The 22,919-nt window shown below is 40.6% G+C and overlaps 1 protein-coding gene across 2 annotated transcripts in view; it reads left to right on the top strand.

The window, feature by feature from the left end:
* DNAAF4 (dynein axonemal assembly factor 4) overlaps window positions 1-13,660 on the top strand; it is a 39,229-nt gene extending 25,569 nt beyond the window's left edge. The window contains exons 7-9 of one of the 2 annotated variants that reach the window (XM_045823236.1): window positions 8,159-8,312; window positions 9,365-9,470; window positions 11,512-13,660. In XM_045823236.1, the coding sequence (XP_045679192.1) occupies window positions 8,159-8,312; window positions 9,365-9,470; window positions 11,512-11,621 (370 nt within the window). In that variant the 3' untranslated portion in view covers window positions 11,622-13,660. The remainder of the gene's footprint in view (window positions 1-8,158; window positions 8,313-9,364; window positions 9,471-11,511) is intronic. The other variant, XM_045823237.1, reaches the window with a different exon arrangement.
* Window positions 13,661-22,919: the final 9,259 nt, after the last annotated feature.

Raw genomic sequence — 22,919 nt, 5'->3', positions numbered from 1 at the left:
AGCCCCCCAAGTCCTTCTTTTGGGGGGCCTCCCAAAGTGATCATTCCTGTCTTAGGTTGTTCCCCCCTGTGGGGAATCTTACCCGTCTTTGGCTAACCCGACCAAGCTTTTTGGGGTTCAGTTATGAATAAAGCAGCAGAAGCAGCATTCCTGCCAGGAAGATAAGCTTTTGTCTCCTTGCTGGCTTACGGTTCCAAGGGCGTTCCCTTAGCCTTAGCCTAGGCAGGGGTTTCAGCTCCTGATACCAGTCAGGGTGGTTCCCAACACCTCATGTTGGGCTTTTTTCTTTTTTAGTTTTTTTTGGGGGGTGGGGGCTGATATATTTTCTTTTTAAGATTTTATTTATTTGTTTTTAGAGACAAAGGAAGGGAGAAAGAGAGGGAAAGAAACATCAATGTGTGGTTGCCTCTCACACACCCCCTACTGGGTACCTGGCCTGCAACCCAGGTATGTGCCCTGACTGGGAATTGAACTGGTGACCCTTTGGTTCGCAGGCCAGCACTCAGTCCACTGAGCCACACCAGCCAGGGCTCATGTTGGGCTTTTTGATGCTGATTGCTGACCAACTGTTACTATATTCTCCCAACATGGCATACAGTTCTACTTGCCAAATTGATTTCCTTTGAATAATTTGGTCTGGGTCCATGCCCTGGCAAGAACTACAGTGGATTAGCTACCACACTTTAATGGACACTGGGAAATGTCAGGAGACTCATGGGTCAGAGACAAAGGACTTTGTTATTTAAGACACAGCAAGCAGCATGAGCTTCCTGCATGTTGGTTCCCTTTGCCCTTCAAGTCCCACAGGGCCATTTCACAGGTGGGCCCAGGTGGACGCTATACACACCGTAGGTTTGCACTATAGCTGAGAAGGCTGAGCTTAAGGAACATTTTTTATAACATTGTAAGCAAATCTGTCCAAACTTTGCCTCACAGGCAGATATTGTCTTTATTATACAGAGCAGCAAACAAATCTGCTTTGTCTTGTGGGGAGGCACTCTTTATCTTTCAAGGTTGCGTGCTATACAAACATCTCTCTCTCTCTCTCTCTTTTTATAGAGAGAGGGAAGGGAGAGAGAAAGAAAGAGAGAGAGAAACATCAATGTACAGTTGCTGGGGGCTGTGGCCTGCAACCCAGGCATGTGCCCTGATTGGGAATCAAACCTGCGACACTTTGGTTCGCAGCCCGCGTTCAATCCACTGAGCTACGCCAGCCAGGTATACAAACATCTTTGAAAAGATAGTCCTGAACAAAACCTATCAATGGCTCTGACATAAGAAATGCAGGAGACCCTTGGAGAACTGTCTCCCAACAGCCCCTTGTATCTGCCTACTTTTAATACATATCTGCCGAATCTGCCTTGCTTGGCTTCATTTTAAAAACTCTGTTTATGGAGAATAGATAGGTTTCTCATGCTGCTACCTTCTGCCTGACTTAAGGAACTTTAGATCTGTATTCTAAGATGACTTCTTTGAAGTAATTATAACTTTGTTCAGTTGCTTGTTTGTATGTATTTTACAGCCCCTGATATTCTGTTGCAGTGCATCTATTATGGCCTGACTTAGTATGTAGTATCCTTTTCCTCCTTCCATCCTGAGTGCTAAATTTGTAATGGTTGGTGCTCTAAGGCAAACTGGTACCAACTTTAGAAGCTCTTGAGATACCCAAGAATATTTTATACCCAGACAAGAGCTGAAAGAGACAAGGACTTTCAAAGTCCTTTGAGGGGCAGTGGGTGCATCAGTCCCTATTGCCCACAAAGCAGAGCTGTTCTGTCTTCTTGTAGAATGTGTTGCTCCCTGCCCCCATCCCAGTTTCTAAGCCCAGCTACTTTGGATTTTTCTTTCTTTCCACTTCACTTCTTTCTTATCATCCTGCCTCTTGTTGCTTTTCCCACACTCAACTCTTGTACAAAATGTTTGACCCCTTTGGCCATTGCCAGTTAGAATGTTTCTTTCTTTACAAAGGCAAACCAATCAGTCATCCTAAAAATGAGAGGAGTTTGCAATTGTCCTTGTCTCTTGAGTACAATAAGCACTCGATATATGTTTAATGAATGAGGACTTTTGCATAACTCTTTTTACTAGCATTCCCTTATTTTGGGCTTCTGGGTAGAGTTAATAGTTATTAGCTCCTCTGTTTAAATTTGATGTTCAATGCTTACTGCTTCTTAGAGGTTTAATTTTTTTCCTTTTTCTTTTAAAATTTGGTTATTTCTGAGTTCAGACTATTTTTGGTTGTTTGTAGTGGTATTGAATTTTAGTGAATATAATGTTCATATGGATTTATATTTTAATATATATGTAAACATTAAAAATTGTAAAACTTCATAATTCTTGCTATTATGCATCCTACAGTGATTTTTTAAAAATGCTGTTCATTGTAGCTCTTCCATTTGAACCTGGGAGAATTTTTCTGAAAAAACTGTTGTATTATAAAATTGTAAACTTGTATTAAAGGTGAAAGTGGAACTGTTCTTCAAATGAATATATTACTATAAGGTTTGTACAGATATATAGATCAATGGAATAGATAATCCAGAAATAACCCTCACATACCATATGGTCAAATGATTTTTGAAAAGGGTGCTAACACTATTCAGTGGAGAAAGGACAGACTTTTCAACAAATGGAGATGGGAAAACTGGATATCCACATGCCAAAGAATGAAGATTGACCCTTACCTAACATCATATACACAAATCAACTCAAAATAGATTAAAAAAGCTAAACATAAGAGCTAAAACTACAAAATTCTTAGAAGAAAACACAGGGTTCTGCATGATACTGGATTTGGCGATATTTCTTAGATGTGACACCAATAGCACAGGAGATTTAAAAAAATAGCTAAGTTATAATGCATCAAAATTAAGAACTTTTGCTCTGGTTGGTGTGGCTCAGTGGATTGAGTGCTGGCCCACAAACCAAAGGGTCACCAGTTGGATTCCTAGTCAGGGCACATGCCTGGGTTGCAGGCCAGGTTCCCAGTTGGGGGCACGTGGGAGACAACCACACATTGATGTTTCTCTCCCTCTCTTTCTCTCTCCTTCTCTTTCTCTCTCCCTCTCTTTCTCTCTCCCTTTCCCTCTCTAAAAATAAATAAATAAAATCTTCAAAAAAAATTAAGAACTTTTGTACATCAAGAACACTATTGCTGGGGACTTCCGGTAAGATGGAGGCTTAGGTGGACGCACCATACCTCCACATACAGGCAAGATTAGAACAACAACAATTTAGAGCCAGAATAACACCAAGAACTGACAGAGAATTTATCTGAATGGAAGTCGGACAGCCAAGAAGTTGAAATAGACCCGTTCATCCAGACCAGTAGGAGGTGCTGAGAGGAGGAGCAGGCGCGGGTTGGAGCACGTGGAGATCCGGGAGAACTGGGTGCATAAGGCAACCAGGAGTGTGTAAGGCATCTGGGACGCACAAGATTGCAGCGGGTGGACCCTGAGTCCACAAGCAGAGGCTGGTGGACCCAGTGAGGCAGCGATTGTGGACCAGGGCAGAGTGCGCAACCAAGGATCCCAGGGAAGGGACTGAGGTCCCAAGGAGAACAGAGCTACCGCCATTGTTCCCTCCTGCCCCCGCCCCCACCCCCACATACAACGTCATAATCTAGCGACTGGGGTGCCCATCCCAGGTGAACACCTAAGGCTCCACCCCTCACCGTAACAAGAGCGACCAGACCAAAAAAAAAAAGAGAGAGAGAGAGAGAGACATGTCTCCAACAGACCAACAGATCAGTCCCCCAGGACTCATCCTTTTGAGTGACCAAGAAATAACCAATCTATCAGATGCACAGTTCAAAACACTGGTGATCAGGAAGCTCATAGAATTGGTTGATTTTGGGCACAAATTACATGAAAAAATGCAGGTTACCATAAAAGAAATGAAGGAAAATGCACAGGAAACCAATAGTGAAGGGAAGGAAACTGGGTCTCAAAACAATAGAGTGGACCAGAAGGAAGCAAGAAACAACCAAGCAGGAAAGCATGAAGAAATAAGAATTCAAAAAAATGAGGAGAGGCTTAGGAACCTCCAGGACATCTTTAAACGTTCCAACATCCGAATTATAGGGGTACCAGAAAGGGAAGAGGAAAAGCAACAGATTGAGCACGTATTTGAACAAATAATAAAGGAGAACTTCCCCATTCTGGCAAAGGAAATAGACTTCCAGGAAATCCAGGAAGCTCAGAGAGCCCCAAAGAAGTTGGACCTAAGAAGAAACACACCAAAGCACATCATAATTACATTAGCCAAGGTAAAAATGAAGGAGAGAATTCTAGAAGCAGCAAGAGATAAGGGGACAGTAACCTACAAAGGAGTTCCCATCAGACTGTCAACTGATTTCTCAAGAGACCTTACAGGCAAGAAGGGGCTGGAAAGAAATATTCCAAGTCATGAAAGACAAGGACCTACAACCAAGATTGCTATATCCAGCAAAGCTATCATTTAGAATGGAAAGGCAGATAAAGTGCTTCCCAGATAAGATCAAGTTAAAGGAGTTCATCATCACCAAGCCCTTATTTTATGAAATGTTAAAGGGATTTATCTAGGAAAAGAAGATAAAGAAAAAACATGTATAGTAAAAGGACAGCAAACTCACAATTATTAACAACTACTCACAATTATTAACAACCACAAAGAAAAACCAAAAGAAACTAAGCAAACAACTAGAACAGGAACAAAACCACAGAAATGGAGATCACATGGAGGGTTAGCAACAGGGGAATGGGAGGAGGAGAGATGGGGGAAAGGTACAGAGAATAAGTAGCATAGATTGTAGGAAGGAAATAGACAGGGAGAGGGTAAGAATAGTATGAGAAATGTAGAAGCTGAAGAACTTATAAGTATGATACATAGACATGACTAAAGGGGGGGATGTAGGTGGGAGAGGGTGTACAGGGTAGAGGGGAGTGAAGGGGGGAAAATGGGACAACTGTAATAGCATAATCAATAAAATATATTAAAAAAAAAAGAACACTATTGCCCTGACTGGTATGACTCAGTTGGTTGGGTGTTGTCCCACAAAGTAAAGGTCGCCAGTTCAGTCCCTTGTTCAGGGCACATGCCTGGATTGTGGGTTCAGTCCCCCGATGGGGCATGTCTGAGAGGTAACTGATTGATGTTTCTTTCTTACATCAATGTTTCTCTCTTTTTAGCTCTCTCTCTCATCCCCTATATCTAAAAATAAATAAATAAAATCTTTTTTAAAAAGGAACACTATCAACAGTGAAAAAACAGCCCATAGAATAGAGAAAATATTTGCAAATCATATATCTGGTAAATAATATATCTAGAATATGCATATATATAAAGAACTTCTACAACTCAACAGCAAAAGATAATGTATCCCTATATTTATTAACATGGAAAGATGGTCATATGGTTGAACTTTTTAAAAATGTTCCAAAACAGCAATATATAGTATTGAGGAGGAAAAGTGGAGCAATATAGATAAGGGAGAGCACAATTCAGGGAAAGAGAGACTAGTGGCTTTTTAAGAGGAAATCTTTTTTTAAGGGTAGATACTTTTGGTCAGTAAGATGGGAAAGGAGGTGAACAAGAGATTTCTGGGAAAGGATTTCTTGCTCATAAGGATCATATTTCAGAATATACTTCTAATGAATATTAGAATATTAGTATATTCAGAATATTCTTCTAATGATTATTGTGCCTGAATGTGGCACCTTGTACTATGCAGCCATTTTACACCCATGAGGAAAACCAGCCCTAGGATGCAGCTCAGTACAATAGAATGGAGAAATGGATGGAACCTGGGCCTTTGATAACATCTTTGATGTGCTGGTTATATTGGGCATGTTCTTTCCCTCTGGACTTTTTAAATCATGGGTGTCAAACTCATTTTCACGGGCAGTCACATCAGCCTTGTGGTTGCCTTCAAATGGCTGAATGTAACTTTAGGATTGTATAAATTTAACTACTCCTTAACTACGGGCAAAGAGGTCCATGCTGCCGCTGGGTGGAAACAAGGTGCTGGGCCAGATAAAACAAGGTGGAGGGCTGGATTTGGCCCTTGGGCCTTGTGTTTGCCACCTGTGTTTTAAATGTAAGATCATTTATTTCCTTACTGACTTAAGCCAATTTGAAATGGGGTTCTGTTACCTGTGGTCAGTAACATCCTAGGCTGATCAGAAGCATTTCAGATATGGAAATTGTTGTCACAGATTTAGCTTTCTTAGTTTGTGAAGGTTAATTTAAACTTGAGTCAGACTTAGGTTAGATGTCACAGTGGTATCATTTTATCTTTTACTCAGGATTTACTGGCTGCTTTTGTGGGTCTGCTTTTGATGTTATCATGTGTAATATTTTAGAACTGTAAAGTATGCGCAATTGACTGGCAATGAATACAAAGATTTATATGGCACTTTGTGGGGGGGGCTCCACCCGCATGATCCCCCCCCACCCTCAGCCACCACAGATGAGAATAAGTCTATCAAGACATGATCTGCTTGGGGAGGAAAGGTGGCTGATCTCTCACAGGAGAAGGACCAAGAGCCTTTTCCTCAACGGCTTTTATTGGGTTCATTTACACAGGAATTCAGATAAAGCTCATTGCTCATTGTTGGTAAGTAAGGATCAAATAACAAGGAACTCTGAGGGCCTATTTTGAGTCAGGGTCAGATAGCTAAAGAGCTGTAAAAAACTTTGAGAAACAAACTTACTTCTTCCTTGGACCCTTATCATTCAATTGAGAGCATTCTAAACAAAGCAGGTTTCACAGGATTTTACATATTGTTTCTTAGGCCTGATCACCGGGGAACCCACCCTTTCCAGCATAGGGCAGCACCACCCTGTCAATGTTTCAGGCTTAGGTGGAGCAAGGGAACTAAGGCAGCCAAGAAACTAGGAGATTTCTCGCAGACAGTGAGGACTCAGGCTATGTCAAAGCCGAGGGGTGAGGGTCCATCACCCCCTTTTGCTGTAGCCCCCAAAGTCCTTCCTTGGGGGGCTCTCACATGATCGTGCCTGTCTTAGGTTGTTCCCCCCTTGGGGAACCCTACCCGTCATTGGCTAACTGACCAAGCATTTGGGGGCCAGTCAGGGTGAAGTAGAAGGAGCAGAAGTGGTGCTCCTGCCAGGGAGATAAGCTTTTGTCTTCTTGCTGGCTTACGGTCCAAGGTTGTTCCCTCAGCCTTAGCCTTGGTGGGGGTTACAGCTTCTGATACCAGGCAGGGTGGTTCCCAACAGCACTTCTATACTTGGCAAAGTAATTTTCCATTTTCCTTATGTTTATACATTTTTCAAAATTCTGAAAAACTAAAAAGAAACATTTTAAATAAATTCTTCAATTATGTACATCTGTTTATTTTAAGAGAATTTTGGAAGATTTGAACTGAAAGAGTATATCTATTAGGATGCTTTTGTTTGCCAGTAACCAAGAAAAGCCAATTTAAACTGGATTTATGTTAAAAGGAATTTATTGGCCAATATAACTAAAAAGCTAAAGCTGTATTGTATTTTAGGTAAAGCTTGATCTAGCAAAGCTTGTATCACTAAGGACTGTTTCCTTCCGCCTTTTTATTCTTTTCATAATTCCATGGTATCAGCTTTATTCTAGTATTTGCTTCTCCCATGGAGTTAAACAATTTAGGCTGTGTGCTTTCTTCACTTATATCCAGCAGGGGGAGTTTTTCCAATTTTTCATTCTCTAACTGTGCATTCTGAATGCAATTTTGGTCATAAACCTATCCCTGAGTCAATCATCCTAGCAAAACCCTGGATGGTGTTGCTCAGTGGATTGAGCACTGGCCTGCGAAATGAAAGGTCTCTGGTTCAGTTCCTAGTCAGAGCACATGCCTGAGTTACCAGCCAGGTCCCCAGTTGCAGGCCTGCAAGAGGCAACTGATGAATGTTTCTTTCCCTCTCTTTCTCCCTCCCTCCCTTCTCTCTAAAACATAAATAAAATCTTTAAAAAAATGTAGCAAGGAGAATGAAATATGTCTACTGGCTTAAACTATTGATGTCTCCCTTGGAGGTAGGGGCAAGTTCATGTGGATTACATGCTGATGTATGTGGAGTCAGTGTAGCCTACAACCCCAGTTGTACAGGGAATAGAAAATATCCTTAGATATTATTTCTGTGTTTCTGTTTCAATGTTATATATTTTTTTCTGTTTTTGTCTCATTAGCAAGTTGTTTGCAACAGAAAACTATTTGGCAGCTATTAATGCATACAACTTAGCCATAAGACTGAATAATAAGATTCCACTATTATATCTGAATCGGGCTGCTTGCCATCTAAAACTAAAAAACTTACACAAGGCCATTGAAGATTCTTCTAAGGTATATATATATCTTTATTTATATATGGTACTTTAAAATTGTTATCCTCCTATTTATTGGTTTAAATGATGCCCTTACCTTTTATATGTTAATAAATAATTGAAGATTATTTAAATAATAAAAGACTTTAAGAATCATCTTGCTTATTATACCTTTTTTTCTGAAATGAAAGATTTTTTTTTTCATGGACAAGGAACTGGTGTTTCTTGAGATTGGAAGTTAGAAAGTTTTCTATCAATTGCTACTATATTGCCTTGGTATATCAGTTGTAATTCACATGGAAATGAGTAAATTGTTGCCAGTTTGTGCTCACCTTTTTCCTTATTAAAATTTTGCACACATAATGCAAGGTAGAAGGAAAAACACTTGATATCACTACCACCCACACAGGAAAAGGCTATCTCAATAATTTTTTTCCATTCTCAGAATAACTTAGTATATCCTAATTTTCATTACAAATATCATGTCATTATTTTAAACTGCTAGTTTTTTTCTTTTTTTCATATCAAAGTAACTTGTTTTAAGGGAAAATCACATGCTAAATCTTTTATGTGACTCCTTGAGATAAAGGATGTAGAGGAAACAACCAAGTCCTCATACTTTGATCTTATTTAGCTACTAAACAAGAGATAATTTTTTATGTAGTTTTCCTTTTGCTAGTACACTTTTGTTATAAACAAATATTTATTGAATAAATGAATAAACTGAATCATCTAATGTGAATATAAAACCCACAAATTCTATTTAATCATTCTTGCTATTAAGGGTAAATCTTGAGAGGTTTCAAAGGATAAATCATAACTTTGGGGGAGAAGGTATGAACGATTGAATAATTCCTTACTTTTTTAAATATAAATATATGTATTTAAATTCCTGTGCTAGCTAAGCCAAATTTTGGGTGGGTGAGGGTTTGATGCTTATTTTCTTTCTTAACTTTTTATTTATTTTTACATCACCATTTGAGGCTTGTTTTAAAGTTAAGGCTTTTACCATGTTTTTGTTCGAGTTTAAATCAGAATGTTGTATCTTTCCCCTACTGTTTTTTTTGTAAGGCACTAGAATTATTGACACCACCTGTTGCAGACAATGCTAGTGCAAGAATGAAGGCGCATGTGCGACGTGGAACAGCATTCTGTCAACTAGAATTGTATATAGAAGGTAAGAAAATGATAGAAATATTTTGAGTTCCAAATTATACTCTGAAAAAAATATCATTGGGATTATTTAAGATCATACTTTTTAGGACTCCATTATTTTATATTTTTAGCATTTAATTTATTCTTTGTAATTTATCTGACAAAAAATGATTTCAAAATAGTTTAAAAATTAATTATTGTAGAAGGGAGTTAGAACAAGATGTAATCATGGAAAGTGCTGTGGTATTAACTTTTCCACGTAAAGATGTGTGATAAAGGATATAAATGACTCTCTAGGTGTAATAGAAATTTTTAAGTGATATTCTTTAGACACACACACACACACTCAGAAATCTAGCACAACGTGTGATCATTGCTTATATTTGTAACACTGTACCAAGGTTTATAACCAAGCCCCATGTGTACAGAAGCCATAGCACTTATTTAACTGTTATTGTTTTATATTTCTAATGAATTCAGGCACTATTTACGATTAGCTCCTCATGCTTGCCCCCAGGGCAAAGTATTGTAGTAGCCAGAGTTTTATCTTCAGTTCTCCGTCTCCCATACCTCTCTCCCCTATGCCTATTTAGCTTCCCTGCATTCAAGGCCTAATGGGCCCTAGTCTTTAAAAGTTTTATTATGTCTTCATTTTTCAAACTCGTTTCTGCCATTTTTAGAAGATTTTCCTAACCAAAACATTGAAATTAGGTATATATGTCCCATTTTTTTTAGTGCCTTAATCTAGCTTCATGTAGATAAAAAATACCAAGATAGGAATGAAACATTGTAATACTATCTTTACAAATTATAATAGCATTAGACTTTTTGAGCTAAAGATGAGAAAATGAAGGGTTGGAGAAGATAAGTGATTTCTATGAAGTGGCATGGCAAATCAATAGCACTTAAGAACTCGTTTCCAGCCTTGGCTGGTGTGGGTCAGTGGATTGAGCACCAGCTTGTGAACCAGAGAGTGGCTGGTTTGATTCCCAATCAGGGCATATGCCTGGATTATGGGCTAGGTCCCCAATAGGGGGCACGTGAGAGGCAACCACACATTGATGCTTCTCTTCCTCTCTCCCTTCTCCTCTTTCCAAAAATAAAATAAATAAATAAAAAATCTTTAAGCCCTGGCTGGTGTAGCTCAGTGGATTAAGCGCGGGCTGCGAACCAAAGTGTCGCAGGTTCGATTCCCAGTCAGGGTACATGCCTGGGTTGCAGGCCATGACCCCTCAGCAACTGCACATTGATGTTACTCTCTCTCTCTAAAAATAAACAAATAAAATCTTTTAAAAAAATCTTTAAAAAATAAAAGAGCTTGTTTCCCTTCTTCCAAAGAAATTCTTCCCATTGCCTTATTGGTAAAGATTTAGATTCAGTTTACACACACACACACACACACACACACACACGTACATATATATTTTAATATTTTAAACACTTTATTTATTCATTTTTGGAGATAACAGAAAGGAGGATGAAAGAGAGGGATAGAAATACAGATCGGTTACCTTTCCCACCACCCAAGTTTGGGGTGGTGGGCAGCCCTGGCCAGGAATCATCAGCAAGTTTTTGCTTTGCCTGGATGACGCTGCCCCAGCTGATCCACACCAGTCATGGCCTCAGTTATGCATTTTTACCAAGCCCTCCACAATGCTTTCCTTCTTCACCAATTTTCCTAAAGAAATTCTGTAGATATGATAACTGCAGAAAAAACCCACAAACTATAGGTTATGGGTTATATCATTATATGAGTTTTATTGATTCTGTTCATGCTTTAATGAGTTAAAGCTCTTAGCTTATTTGTTCCTGAATTTAAAATAACTGCTTTTTACTGAATCCTGAATGAACTCATTATACTTATTCCTGAAATCACTGAAAAATATCTATAGTCTATTAGAGATACTACCCTGTGTGTAAAGCTGGGCCTCTGATTTAAAACCTCGTACGGGTCCTGAACATGTTCTTAGTTGTTATTTTTATTTTTAAAAAGTGTTGTATAGATAATATAAGTAAGTATTTATGAAATATTTTTATTGATCATTATTATTGTATAAATATAGGCCTACAGGATTATGAAGCTGCACTTAAGATTGATCCATCCAACCAAGTTGTACAAAATGATGCTGAGAAGATTCGGAATATAATTCAAGGAACAGAACTAAAATCTTAATGACTGCTAGAAGCAGCTAGGTATTATAATGAGTATTGTTTTAAGTTTTTCAAAGATAACTGGAGGTATTGGGAATCTTTGTATATATTATGGCTGATTGTGCAGAATCACTTTATTTTAGTGCACTAGTTCTGTAGAGGGAAAATAGTATAAATCTATAGGAAATGATATGTTTGAGTTGAATGGCTTCTGAATAAGTAAATCAAAATAAGAATAATCTTATTTAGTTCTTTGCCTCTTTATATTAATATATAATTTAATTACATATTTTTGTTACAAAATTCAGCTTGCCTGATAACTAACAAAATACTTGTTGGTGGTGATTACCAGGACACTTCCTGATTCATTTTTAACAGGGTAGAATCTTAAAATGAAAAGATTATATTTATAAAGTATTTTTGTTTGTATCAAATATGCTATGTAATTGTCTGAATGCTTGACCCTGGTATAATCAATACTGATGTGTTCATGTAGTTTCCAAGTGCACAGAACTGTTTTTTTTTTTTCTTTAATGTCTCCACCATTTGTTGTTTGAAGTTAAATCAGTTCAATCTAGTAAAACAACTGTTTGGAAAACCTAATTTTCAATTTCAAACACTACCTGAAGATAAGTTTTCTAGTACCTTCAAGTACACCAGGGGAAAAAAGAGCAAAAGGTGAAATGTTAACTTAGAATGTTATGTTATTGACATTGGATTGCACCATTTGTGTTGTATCAGTGTGATGGTGCAAGCTTTAAGTAAAGACAGTACAGCTTCCCTTTTACTTATGGTAGTTGTCACAATTCTCTGATCATGTTGTTACCGCAAAGGGGACCTGGCCCTGAGTGGTTCTGCCAAGGCTGCTGGTAGTGTGTGGGTTCTTGACTTCATGCAGGAAAGATTTCCCAACGAGAGTTCAAGTGCTTTTAGAGGATGTTTATCAAAGCTGGGGACAGAGAAACAAGGAAGGGCCTAGGATAGAAGAAGCAACAGGTGAGGGACTAGGTGGGGAAATAAGCCTAGGTTGGGTTGCTTTGGCTCACTGAAAAGTCAGAGAAAAGGGGACCTTGGGGACAGGATCAGGGGGTTTACCTGGAATGAGGAGTGGCTGCCCACTGCTCCCTGGTTGCAAGCCTCATGGGGGTCCTTTAGAGTTTAGGAGATGCAGGCCTGTCAGGGAAAGAAGAGGGGCAAGGGGCAAAGGAAAGGCACAGTGTGCTCCTTGGAGGGAGAGTGTGCCTCTGGGACCTTCCTTTGGAGGGTTTTAAAGGCTGAGTGTTTATGGGAGGTCTTGGGGAGGATCTCAGTAGAATATTCATCAGCTTTATGCTGATGTACCAAATGAGATTTATTCCCTTAACTTCATCTGGCCTTGGGTGTGGTTGGCAAATAGCACTAATTGGGTTTCTGCTATCTACCACCCATAGTAGGGTGATTTAACCTATTTACCCTCTGGTTGGGGAGAAGCATAAACCATTTACTCTTAAGGGTCCTTGGTTACAGAAGATAGGATTTAGGGATTTACTAGATGGCCTTTAAATTACTTGGCCTTTATCTGTCTCAGTTTCCCTCTTCCACTTGTCCTGGCTTACTAGCCTGTTGTACAATATTTAGATGATTTTTAGGAAAAAAAAACTTGGAAAAGTTTTTATAGTATTTGGTCATCTGATGTCATTCAAGTGGATTATAAAACAGCCTTGTTTTTTTTTAAGGCAATGTTTTTATGAATGTATAAGAGATCCTAGATCAGCAATCTTGAAGTTTTAATTCTTTGAAGCAACTTTCTGTCCAGTTAGTCCTGATAATCAATCCTTATTCTCTGTCCAGTTTTTCCTTATAATCAATCCTGGTTTGTTTGTTTGCTTGTTTTTATTGTTAAAAATAAATGAAGCAAAATAAAGGTAGGTCTTCCTGTGTGTCAAACACCATTTTGACATTCAAAATATGTTGACCAACATAGTTTTTCCTCTGGCTCTTCCTATTACCATCCCAATCAGAAAACAAAAGGTTCCTATTAGCTGGAGGAAGTAGAAGGGAAAGTCTTCAATAGTTATTTATGAATATTTTTGACCCTATCCTCTAAATAAAGTCTTGGTTTAAATGCAACTCGTGCACGTTTGTATTGATGAAATACCTGACTTCGTATTGAGCAGTCTCTTATGGTTTCCAAGGGACTTTTGGTTTCCGTGGACATGGTGAGTGATAGAGCTAAAGTACTGATAAAGACACTTTCATTCCCTTTATGATTAAAGCTATGCCTCCCAAATAATTGTGCTATTGTTAAAGCCCGTGAATAAAAAGAAAAAAATTGTTATAGTTCTTTTTTTCATATGCCAGTTGTTTGATTAAAATTAATGTCAAAATACCCAGTAGATAAAAAATTAAATGTAGCCTTTACATAAATATCAACTGGAGAGATCTTTAATCCCCCACTACTGTGTGATGACCAATGTAAGTTAAGGGGGTCTCAAATGTTGGAAAAATGTTAGTTTCAGGTAATAGCTAATAAGTTTAGTAATCAATGTATGTAAAAAGTTATTGTTTCATGAACTGAAGGTAGGACCCACCTTGGCACAGATGAAAGAATGCTGCAGCTTTTATCTGGTTAACTTTTCCCTGAATTCCAAACTCCTTACCTGCACTTTTCTCCTTATAAAAAGGGTTGGTTTAAAATGGAATTTAAGACAGCCTGTTAGGGTACAAACCCGCAGTCTCCTCAGATTTCCAGCCTTCTGAATAAAGTGCCCATAAAGATTCAATCCCTGTCTCTGCTTATTGGGTCTTGTAGGTGACATCAGCACAAACCCCAGCTTTTCTGGTTTCACATTGTGTACACGATTATTAAAGAAAATTTGGTTATGAACAAATACCAAAACTGTATAAAAGTATTGCATACAGCCCTGGCTGGTGTGGTTCAGTAGATTGAGTGCCGACCTGTGAACCGAAAGGTCACTGATTAGATTCCCAGTCAGGGCACATGCCTGGGTTGCTGGTCAGGTCCCCAGTTGGGGGCGTGCCAGAGGCAACTGGTGGAAGTGCTGAAGATTGCCCTAATGCATGATGGTGTGGGGGTTAAAAGCTAGGCACCCCAAGATGTGCCTCTATAGGATGTGGATTGTTTTGAGCTAAAGGCAGTGTTAATTGAAAGCTCAGCAGAAACTTGTGCCCCTCTCTTTACTTAGAAGAACTTGAACTAGGGGCCTACCCTAATGGAATATTATCAGCAAAAGCTTCTTTGACCTATCTAGAAGGCAGAGCACACTTCTTTCTACTTACTAAACATCTATTCTTATCCTGCAATGATCCTTTGAAGCCCCCAAGGCACCTTACCTTATCCCTGTCTTAGAATGTCTTCTGTACCTCAGTGTCCCTTTTTATTTCTGAGCCCCTCATGCATATGGGGTCTCTGACTGTCTCATGTATGTGGGGTTCCCATGTATATGTATGTATTCGATTTGGTTATTTTTCTCATGTCTGTTTGATTATTAGATGAGCTGAAAGAACCTTGAGACTGGAGGAAAGTTTCTTTACCTGTAATAGGGTGCAGCCAAGGGGCCAAGGTGGGGGGGCCCAAATGGATTTGGAATGGGGTCCAGAACTCAAGGTGTCTGGGAAATATTAGGAAGTCCTCCTCCCTACCCCCACAAGTGTGAGCTGGGGAAAGGGACACATGGAGCAGGGCCATTGAGAACTGTTTTGCATAGCAACAGCTTTGTACTAACCTCTGGCATGGTCATTTAACATATCTATAACCTTCAACTGTTTGCATAGATATGTTAAATAGCTGTGGCCATGCTCAAAGCCAGGGGAATGGAAGTAACTTCCCCCACAAGATGTAACTGGGGGGACAGGTCCCCCGAGTTATGGCGCCTGCGTGGGAGCTTGGAGATGATTGGTTCCATGCCTGCCCAGAATCACGATGGCAGCGCAGTAAAGCTGGAAGGATATGAGAGTGCTGGCAAGTGTAGCCGATTGTGGGAGGAGTTGGAAATGGGGCTGCAGAGGAAGACTGGCATAGGGATTTAAACCCAGATGCGGCAGCATGGGAGAGAGAAAGAGACTCGGCAGCCATTGTGCAGGAGGACCACAACCAGAGAGAACCATTCGGTCTTTAGCAGAGTGGGCACTCCCGCAGCCCTGTGAGACAGAATCACTGTGCGGCTTTAGCAGAGAACCGCCACTAGGCTTTGGCAGAGTGTCGACCCCCCTTCTTGCAGCCATTGCAGAGAGAGAACCATGCAGCTATAGTAATAGAGGAGAACCACGCAACTTTGCCAGAGTGGGGACCCCTGCAGCTTTAGAAGGGGGAACCACCACCCAGCTTTAGCAGAGATCCCAGCAACACAGCTGATGGTGCTGGAACCAAGGGAGGCCTACCAGCCGAGCACGGATTACTGGGAAGAACTGGGGGCTGCCTGAACCAAGGACTTCTATTTTCTTTCCTGAGATACGGTACCCCAGACTGGGCAAAAGGGGGAAGGAAGGACTGTGTGTGTGTTTGTGGGTGTTTTAAGAGACTGGGATTTTGATGAAGACATTAGGTCACTACTTTAAGTCTGTACAGATTAAATAAACATTTCCTTTCCTTTTCACGAATCTCTGGCATTGAGAGATGTCTTTCCTATAAGGCGGCGGACATAACAAACCTGGGGGGTTCCTTTTGGTAATAGTATATTGCCCTTGGCCCCCTTTGTTCCCCCCCTTTGTTTTGTAACACTCCCCCACAAGGATCTAGTACTTGGAATTCCCAAAGCTGCCAAAGCTTCAAACAACCACCAAGCCCATCTTTGTGACCTTGTACCCAATTGTGATAAGCCTCTGTATATCAGGTTGGTGGAGGCCTTATGTGCTGAACACCAAATCAACTTAATTAAGGTTGATGACGATAAGAAATTAGAAGAATGAAAAAAAGGAGAGATTAGGGGAATGGATAGGTCTCTGTAAAAATGACAGAGAGGGAAAGCCCCACAAAGTGGCTGGCTGCAATTGTATGGTAATTAAGGACCATAGCAGAGGGAAAAGAATCCCAGGCCAAGGATGTCATTGAGGAGTATTTCAAATGCAAGAAATGAACAAATAAAAAACTTGGCTCTTGAAAAAAAAAGGTATTCCTGACTCTGGCCAGGTTGCTCAGTTAGTTGGAGTGTTGTCCTGATAGGCCAGGGTTCCTGGTTTGATCCCTGGTCAGAGAATATATGAGAATCAACCAATGAATACATAAATAAGTGCAACAACAGACTGATGTTTCTCTCTGTCCTCCTCTCTCTGTAAAATCAATCACTCAATCAATCAATAAAACAATTTTAAAAACACATTCCTTGAAGAAACTACTTTTAACATTACTTAAAACATACTTTATTTTTGCAATTTTAACGGCCTACAGAAACGTGTGGGGTTTTTTAAAAGGTTTTTTTGTTGGTTGTTTTATTTATTTTTATATTTTTCAAGATTTTATTTATTTTTAGAAAAAGGTGAAATTGGTTGCCTCTCACATAACCCCCAACTGGGAACCTGGCCAGAAACCCAGGCATGTGCCCTGACTGGGAATTGAACTGGCAACCTTTTAGTTCACAGTCTGGTACTCAATCTGTTACAGAACAAACAAGGGGGGCCTGGGACAATATACCATTACTGAAAGAAACCCCAGGTCCGTTATGTCCGCCGTCTATAGGAAAGATGTCTCTCAATGCCAGAGATTCGTGAAAAGGAAAGGAAATGTTTATTTAATGCTATACAAACTTAAAGTAGTGACCTAATGTCTTCATCAAAAATCCTAATGTCCCTTAAAACACCCACAAACAGACACAGTCCTTCCTTCCCCCTTTACCCAGTCCAGAGTATCGTATCTCAGGAAAGGAAATAGAAGTCCATGGCTCAGGCAGTCCCTGGTTCTTCCCTGGTAATCCGTGCTAGGCTGGTAGGCTTCCCTTGGTTCCCGGCACCCTCAGCTGTGTTGCTGGGATCTCTACTAAAGCTGGGTGGTGGTTCCCCCTTCTAAAGCTGCGGGGGTCCTCACTCTGGCAAAGGCATGTGGTCCTCTCTCCACCGTTCCAGCCATGTGGTTCTCTCTCCCAGGGCTATGGGAGTCCCCACTCAACCAAAACCGCGTGCTTCTGCCCACAAAGCTGCGGGGAGGAGGGGGGTCGCCATTCTGCCAAAGCTGAGTGGCGGTTCTCTGCTAAAGCTGCATGGTGATTCTCTTTTGCAGGGCTGCAGGAGTCCCCACTCTACTAAAGATGCATGGTTCTCCCTCAATGGCTGCCATGTCTGGGTTTAAATCCCCGCACCAATCTTCCTCTGCAGCCCCATCCTCCCACACTCGGCCACACTTGCCCTCAATCTGCTGTCCCTTCCAGCTTTTCTGGTCGCCATCGTGAGTCTGAGCAGGTGTGGCCCCATGTCATGGAGCCAACCTTCTCCAAGCTCCCATGCAGGCGCCGTAACTTGGGGGACCTGCCCCCAGTCACATCTTGGGGGGACTCCCTTTTCATCCCCCCTGGCCCAGAGCATGACCATAGCTATTTAGCATATCCAAGCGACTAGCCAAAAGCTATAGGTATGTTAAATGACTATGACATGGATTAGCTGCAAAGCTGCCCTGCATGTTCTTGCTCTGTGTGCCCCTTCCCCCAGCTCACACCTGTGGGGGAAGGGGTGAAGACACCTTAAAATCTCCTGGACACCTTGAGTTCTGGACCCCATTTCAAATGCCCATTTGGGGTCCCCTCTCTTGGCTGCACCCTGTAACAAATCCACTGAGCCATACCAGCCAGGGCTGTTTGTCTTAGAGACAGGGGAAGAGAGGGAGAAAAGAGGGACAGAAACATCCATCAGTTGCACACATCCCCAACTGGGGACCACCCTGCAACCCAGTCATGTGCCCTGACCAGGAATCAAACCTATGACCTTTTGCTTTGTGGGACAATGCTCAACCAACTGAGCCATGCAGGTCAGGGCAAAACATGCTTTTTGTTTAGTAAAACAAATTGCTTAGTACCATACCTAGTATATAGGAAACTCATAGAATTTTTAAACTATTATAGATAGTAAAAATCAGCCAACTTTATTTGGTCAGAATATATTGTTCAGATTCTTTTAGATTCTTTTTATCTTTTAATTTTTTCAAAAAATGTTTTCATTTATTGATTGATTTTAGAGAGCGGGGAGGGGAAGGGAAAGAGAGAAACTCAAACTGTAAAAGACACCAGAGTTCAGGCTGCCTGTCACTACCAAACCCAATAAACAATGACAGCGATTGAATCTTTATGGGCGCTTTATTCAGATGGCCAGGGATCTGAGAAGATGGCAGGCTTATACCCTAACAGACCATCTTCCCTTTTCTTTCCAGGCCAAGGATTTCATAGCAGGGAATAAACAAGGTGCGGTAAGTTGTGGAGGATACCGGCCAGCAGTATCCATCTCAGCTGAGGGTGTTCATCAAAACATGCTAAAAACATACACAGAGACAACCAGGTCCTGTGGGGGAATAGGAACAGCAGGGCCACTCCTCACGTGGGGAACACCTTGGCCACCCTCTCTCTGGTGGGGAGAGCGTGCCATTCCCCCTCTGGAGAGGCTTTTTGTTGGTTTTGTTTGAATAAGAATTCAGGTAAAAGCTCATTACTCATTGCTAGGAAGTAAGGATCAAACAATAGATAACAAGCAAGTCTGAGGGCCTATTTTGAGTCAGGGTCAAAGAGCTGTAAAACTTTAAAGAACAAACTTACTTCTTCCTTGGACCCTTATCATTCTACTGAGAGCATTCTAAACAAAGCAGGTTTCACAGGAATTTACATATTGTTTCTTAGGCCTGATCACCCAGGGAACCCAACCTTTTCAGCACACAGCTGCACCACCCTGTTATTGTTTCAGGCTTAGGTGGAGCAAGGGAAGTAAGACAGCCAAGGGATAAGGAGATTTTCTCCCAGATGATGAGGACTCAGGCTATATCACAGCCGAGGAGCGAGGGTCCATCACCCCCTTTTGCTGTAGCCCCCAAAGTCCTTTCTTGGGGGCCTCCCACATGATTGTGCCTGTCTTAGGTCGTTCCCCCCTTGGGGAATCTTACCCGTCATTGGCTAACCGACCAAGCATTGGGGTTCAGTTATGAATGAAGCATCAGAAGCAGCGTTCCTGCCAGGGAGATAAGCTTTTGTCTTGCTGGCTTATGGTCCAAGGCCACTCCCTCAGCCTTAGCCTTGGCAGGGGTTACAGCTTCTGATACCAGGCAGGGCAGTTCCCAACAGTAAGGGGTTTCGAAAGCAGGTAGAAGAAACTGCAACATTCCTGTCCTGGGCGGTTAGCTCTTCCCAGGGGCAGGTGGTCGTTTGCCCCTCCCTGGAACACAATGGCCTGGATGCCTCTACTTGTCCTCAGGGGGTAGTCTTTAGCAGTGCCTCAGGAGGTCTCCTGTTTTCCCAGGAGCCAGGATGGGCCTTATCTGTAGTTTCTGAAACAAAAGCTTTAACATATACATTACTTGGTAGGCTTATAACTATTTACCTTAAACTAAAATTTTCCAACTCTTAAGTCCCCTATCAAAACATTTATTTGTTGTTCCACTTCCTTATGAATTCATTGGTTCTTTTTTTTAAAAAAATATTTTATTTATTTTAAGAGAGAGAGGAAGGGAGAGAGAAAGAGAAGGAGAGAAGCATCAGTGTGTGGTTGCCTCTCATGTACCCCGGCACTGGGAACCTGACCTGCAACCCAGGCATGTGCCCTGACTGGGAATCAAACTGCAACCCTTTGGTTCGCAGGCCTGCACTCTAATCCGCTGAAACACCCCAGCCAGGGCCATTGGTCCATTCTTATATGCCCTGACGAGGGATCAAACTTGCAACCTTGGTGTAATTGGACAATGCTCTTAGCAACTGAAGTACCCAGGCAGGGCAGATTAGATTCCTGATAAGGTAAAAGTATATTTAAGATAGTCTTTTCGTTTTTAGTTAACAGAGGAAAAGGACTGAAACAAACTAGTAAAATACTCTTTTGGAAAGATAAGTTCAAGTTTTATTTGAAGGTGGGAGGTCAGGCTATATTTCCAGTAATGAGTCTGGGAATGGAACTGTAACTTCCAACATTATGATTGTGTAAAGGTGGAAAAATTTGTGTAAAGAATGTGAGGTTTTTTGTTTTTTTTTTTACTTAATGTGTGTTAAATATTTTTTACAAGAACTGGTTTTTCAAACTTATCTGAAATGGAGGCTTTCTTTGATAAAAATGACAAAACAATTTAGGGTTGCATAGTCCAAAATGTACTGCATTATTTAGTATATCTCACAGGTAATGAATTTAATAATTTACAGTCCACACTCTAATGCTTTTTTTAGGTTGTACTTATATAGTCCATGTCAATGTAAGGCATGTCCAAACCTGTGAGAATTTTCATGAGTTTATTTGAGCCAAACTGATGACAGTTGTCAGAAAGCAAAACCTTAATGGATTGAGAAAATGCTCTGGAAAATGGCAATTTTGAATCTTATTTTATATATCACAATCAAAAGAAGAGGCATAAGGAAGTTACAGGAAATCTATTGGTGATAGATCAGGGAGGTGGGAGAAAGCAAAGCAGGGAAACCTCTGGAATTAGACACAGACTTCTCTTACACAGGTGGGTACAGGATAGTTAACAGTCAACAATTAACTCAATAATAGTAACAATAAGGGGATTTATAGTCTCATCCCTAGCCACAGGGGTTCTGGAAAAAAAAGTTACTTTGACATTCCAAAGGTAAGATATCTTAGATGCAAAAAGACTATAGACAGGCTCAATTAACTGAAAGTTTTTTTTTTGTTGGGGAAGATTCTAGTCTAGGACAACTGTCCCCCATGATCTGCTTTTAGGAAAGTTTTTAATTTGAGACAATCCTATGTGGTTACTCTGGTCTCTGAGTTTGTAAGGCAGCCAGGCAGGCCTCCCCTGAGCTTCTCAGGTTTACTGTGTGGTCCCTTTTGTTCCACATCCAATTGGTGAATAATTCTGTTCATTTAGCCTATCCATGCCTTTAATTTTATCCACTTGAGTTCTTTAAAGTACATATTAAAGAAACATTACTCTGTGGTTGTCTTCAGCTACATTTTCTCTATAGAACTGTTTATTATAGGTCAGCAGTTCTCTAAATATGGCCCTATCAGCATACAAATATGTTATATTACAATCCTACCTTAAAAATTACCTTTGATGCTACATTTACTTCTAGCTATTGTCCCATTTCTCTGTTCTGGGTAGGGCGAAACTACTCTAAAGTAGTTTCTACTTCTTCCATTCTTTTTTTAAAGAGCTCATTTATTTATTTTTTAGAGAAAAGGGACAGGAGGAGGAGAGTAGGAGAGAAACATCAATGTGCACGAGATGTGCAATGTGCACCAGTTGCCTCTTGCACCACCCCACCCTGCAACCGGGGAGCTGGCTCACAACCTGACCTTCCCATTTGCAGGCTGGCACTCAATCCACTGAGCCACACCAGTCAGGGCCTTCCATTCTTTATAAACCTACTCCTATACAGTTGTCCTCTCCACCACATCACTGAAACACTTCTTTCTCGTTGAGGTAACAATGACCTCCACATTGCCTAGTCAAGCCCTCAGATCTCCATTCACTGTTATCTCCCAAGATAAATTTTACATAGTTGGGGCATTCCTTTTTTTTTATTTTCTGTTTTCTTCTTCCTTTCTTTTTTCTTTTATTTTTCATTCCCTTTTAAAACAAATTTTTCACTTGGCTTTAGGCATCACAGTCTTCTAATTTCTTCTACTTCACTAATCACTCCTTGTTGATCTCATTTGTTTATTCCATTCATTCTCCTGATTTCTAAATGTTGGAGTTCTGGGAGCTTAGTTCTTGGGTTTCTTTTCCAATGATATTTTATCTTACCTGGTCTCATGATTTTAAATATTTGTGTCAATAGTGGATATTGTTTAAATTTATTATATTCAAATTCGGCTTCTCCCTTGAACTCTAGACCTGGTATTGAATTGCCTCACAGCAGCTGATTTTCCCCAGAACTGTCCCTTCACTTCCTTCAGGGCTGTGGCCAAACATCTTATCAGAGACTTCCCTGACTAACCTACCTAACCCAGCTTCTTGACTGTGCACTCCTTCTCCCCTAACTCTATTTATTTCTTTGTAAAAAAAATTATCTATTGATTGATTTTAGAGAGACAGGAGGGGAGAGAAAGAGATTTGTTGTTCCATTTATTTATGCATTCATTGGTTGCTTCTTGTATGTGCCTTGACTGGGGATCAAACCTACAACCTTAGCAAAACAGGACAGCACTCTAACCAATGGGGCTACCTGACCAGGGCCTTATTTTC

The sequence above is a fragment of the Phyllostomus hastatus genome, unplaced genomic scaffold (genome assembly GCF_019186645.2).
Source record: "Phyllostomus hastatus isolate PE091 unplaced genomic scaffold, TTU_PhHast_1.1 phas_scaffold_501, whole genome shotgun sequence".
NCBI lineage: Eukaryota > Metazoa > Chordata > Mammalia > Chiroptera > Phyllostomidae > Phyllostomus > Phyllostomus hastatus.
This window is presented reverse-complemented; position numbering and strand designations above follow the sequence as displayed.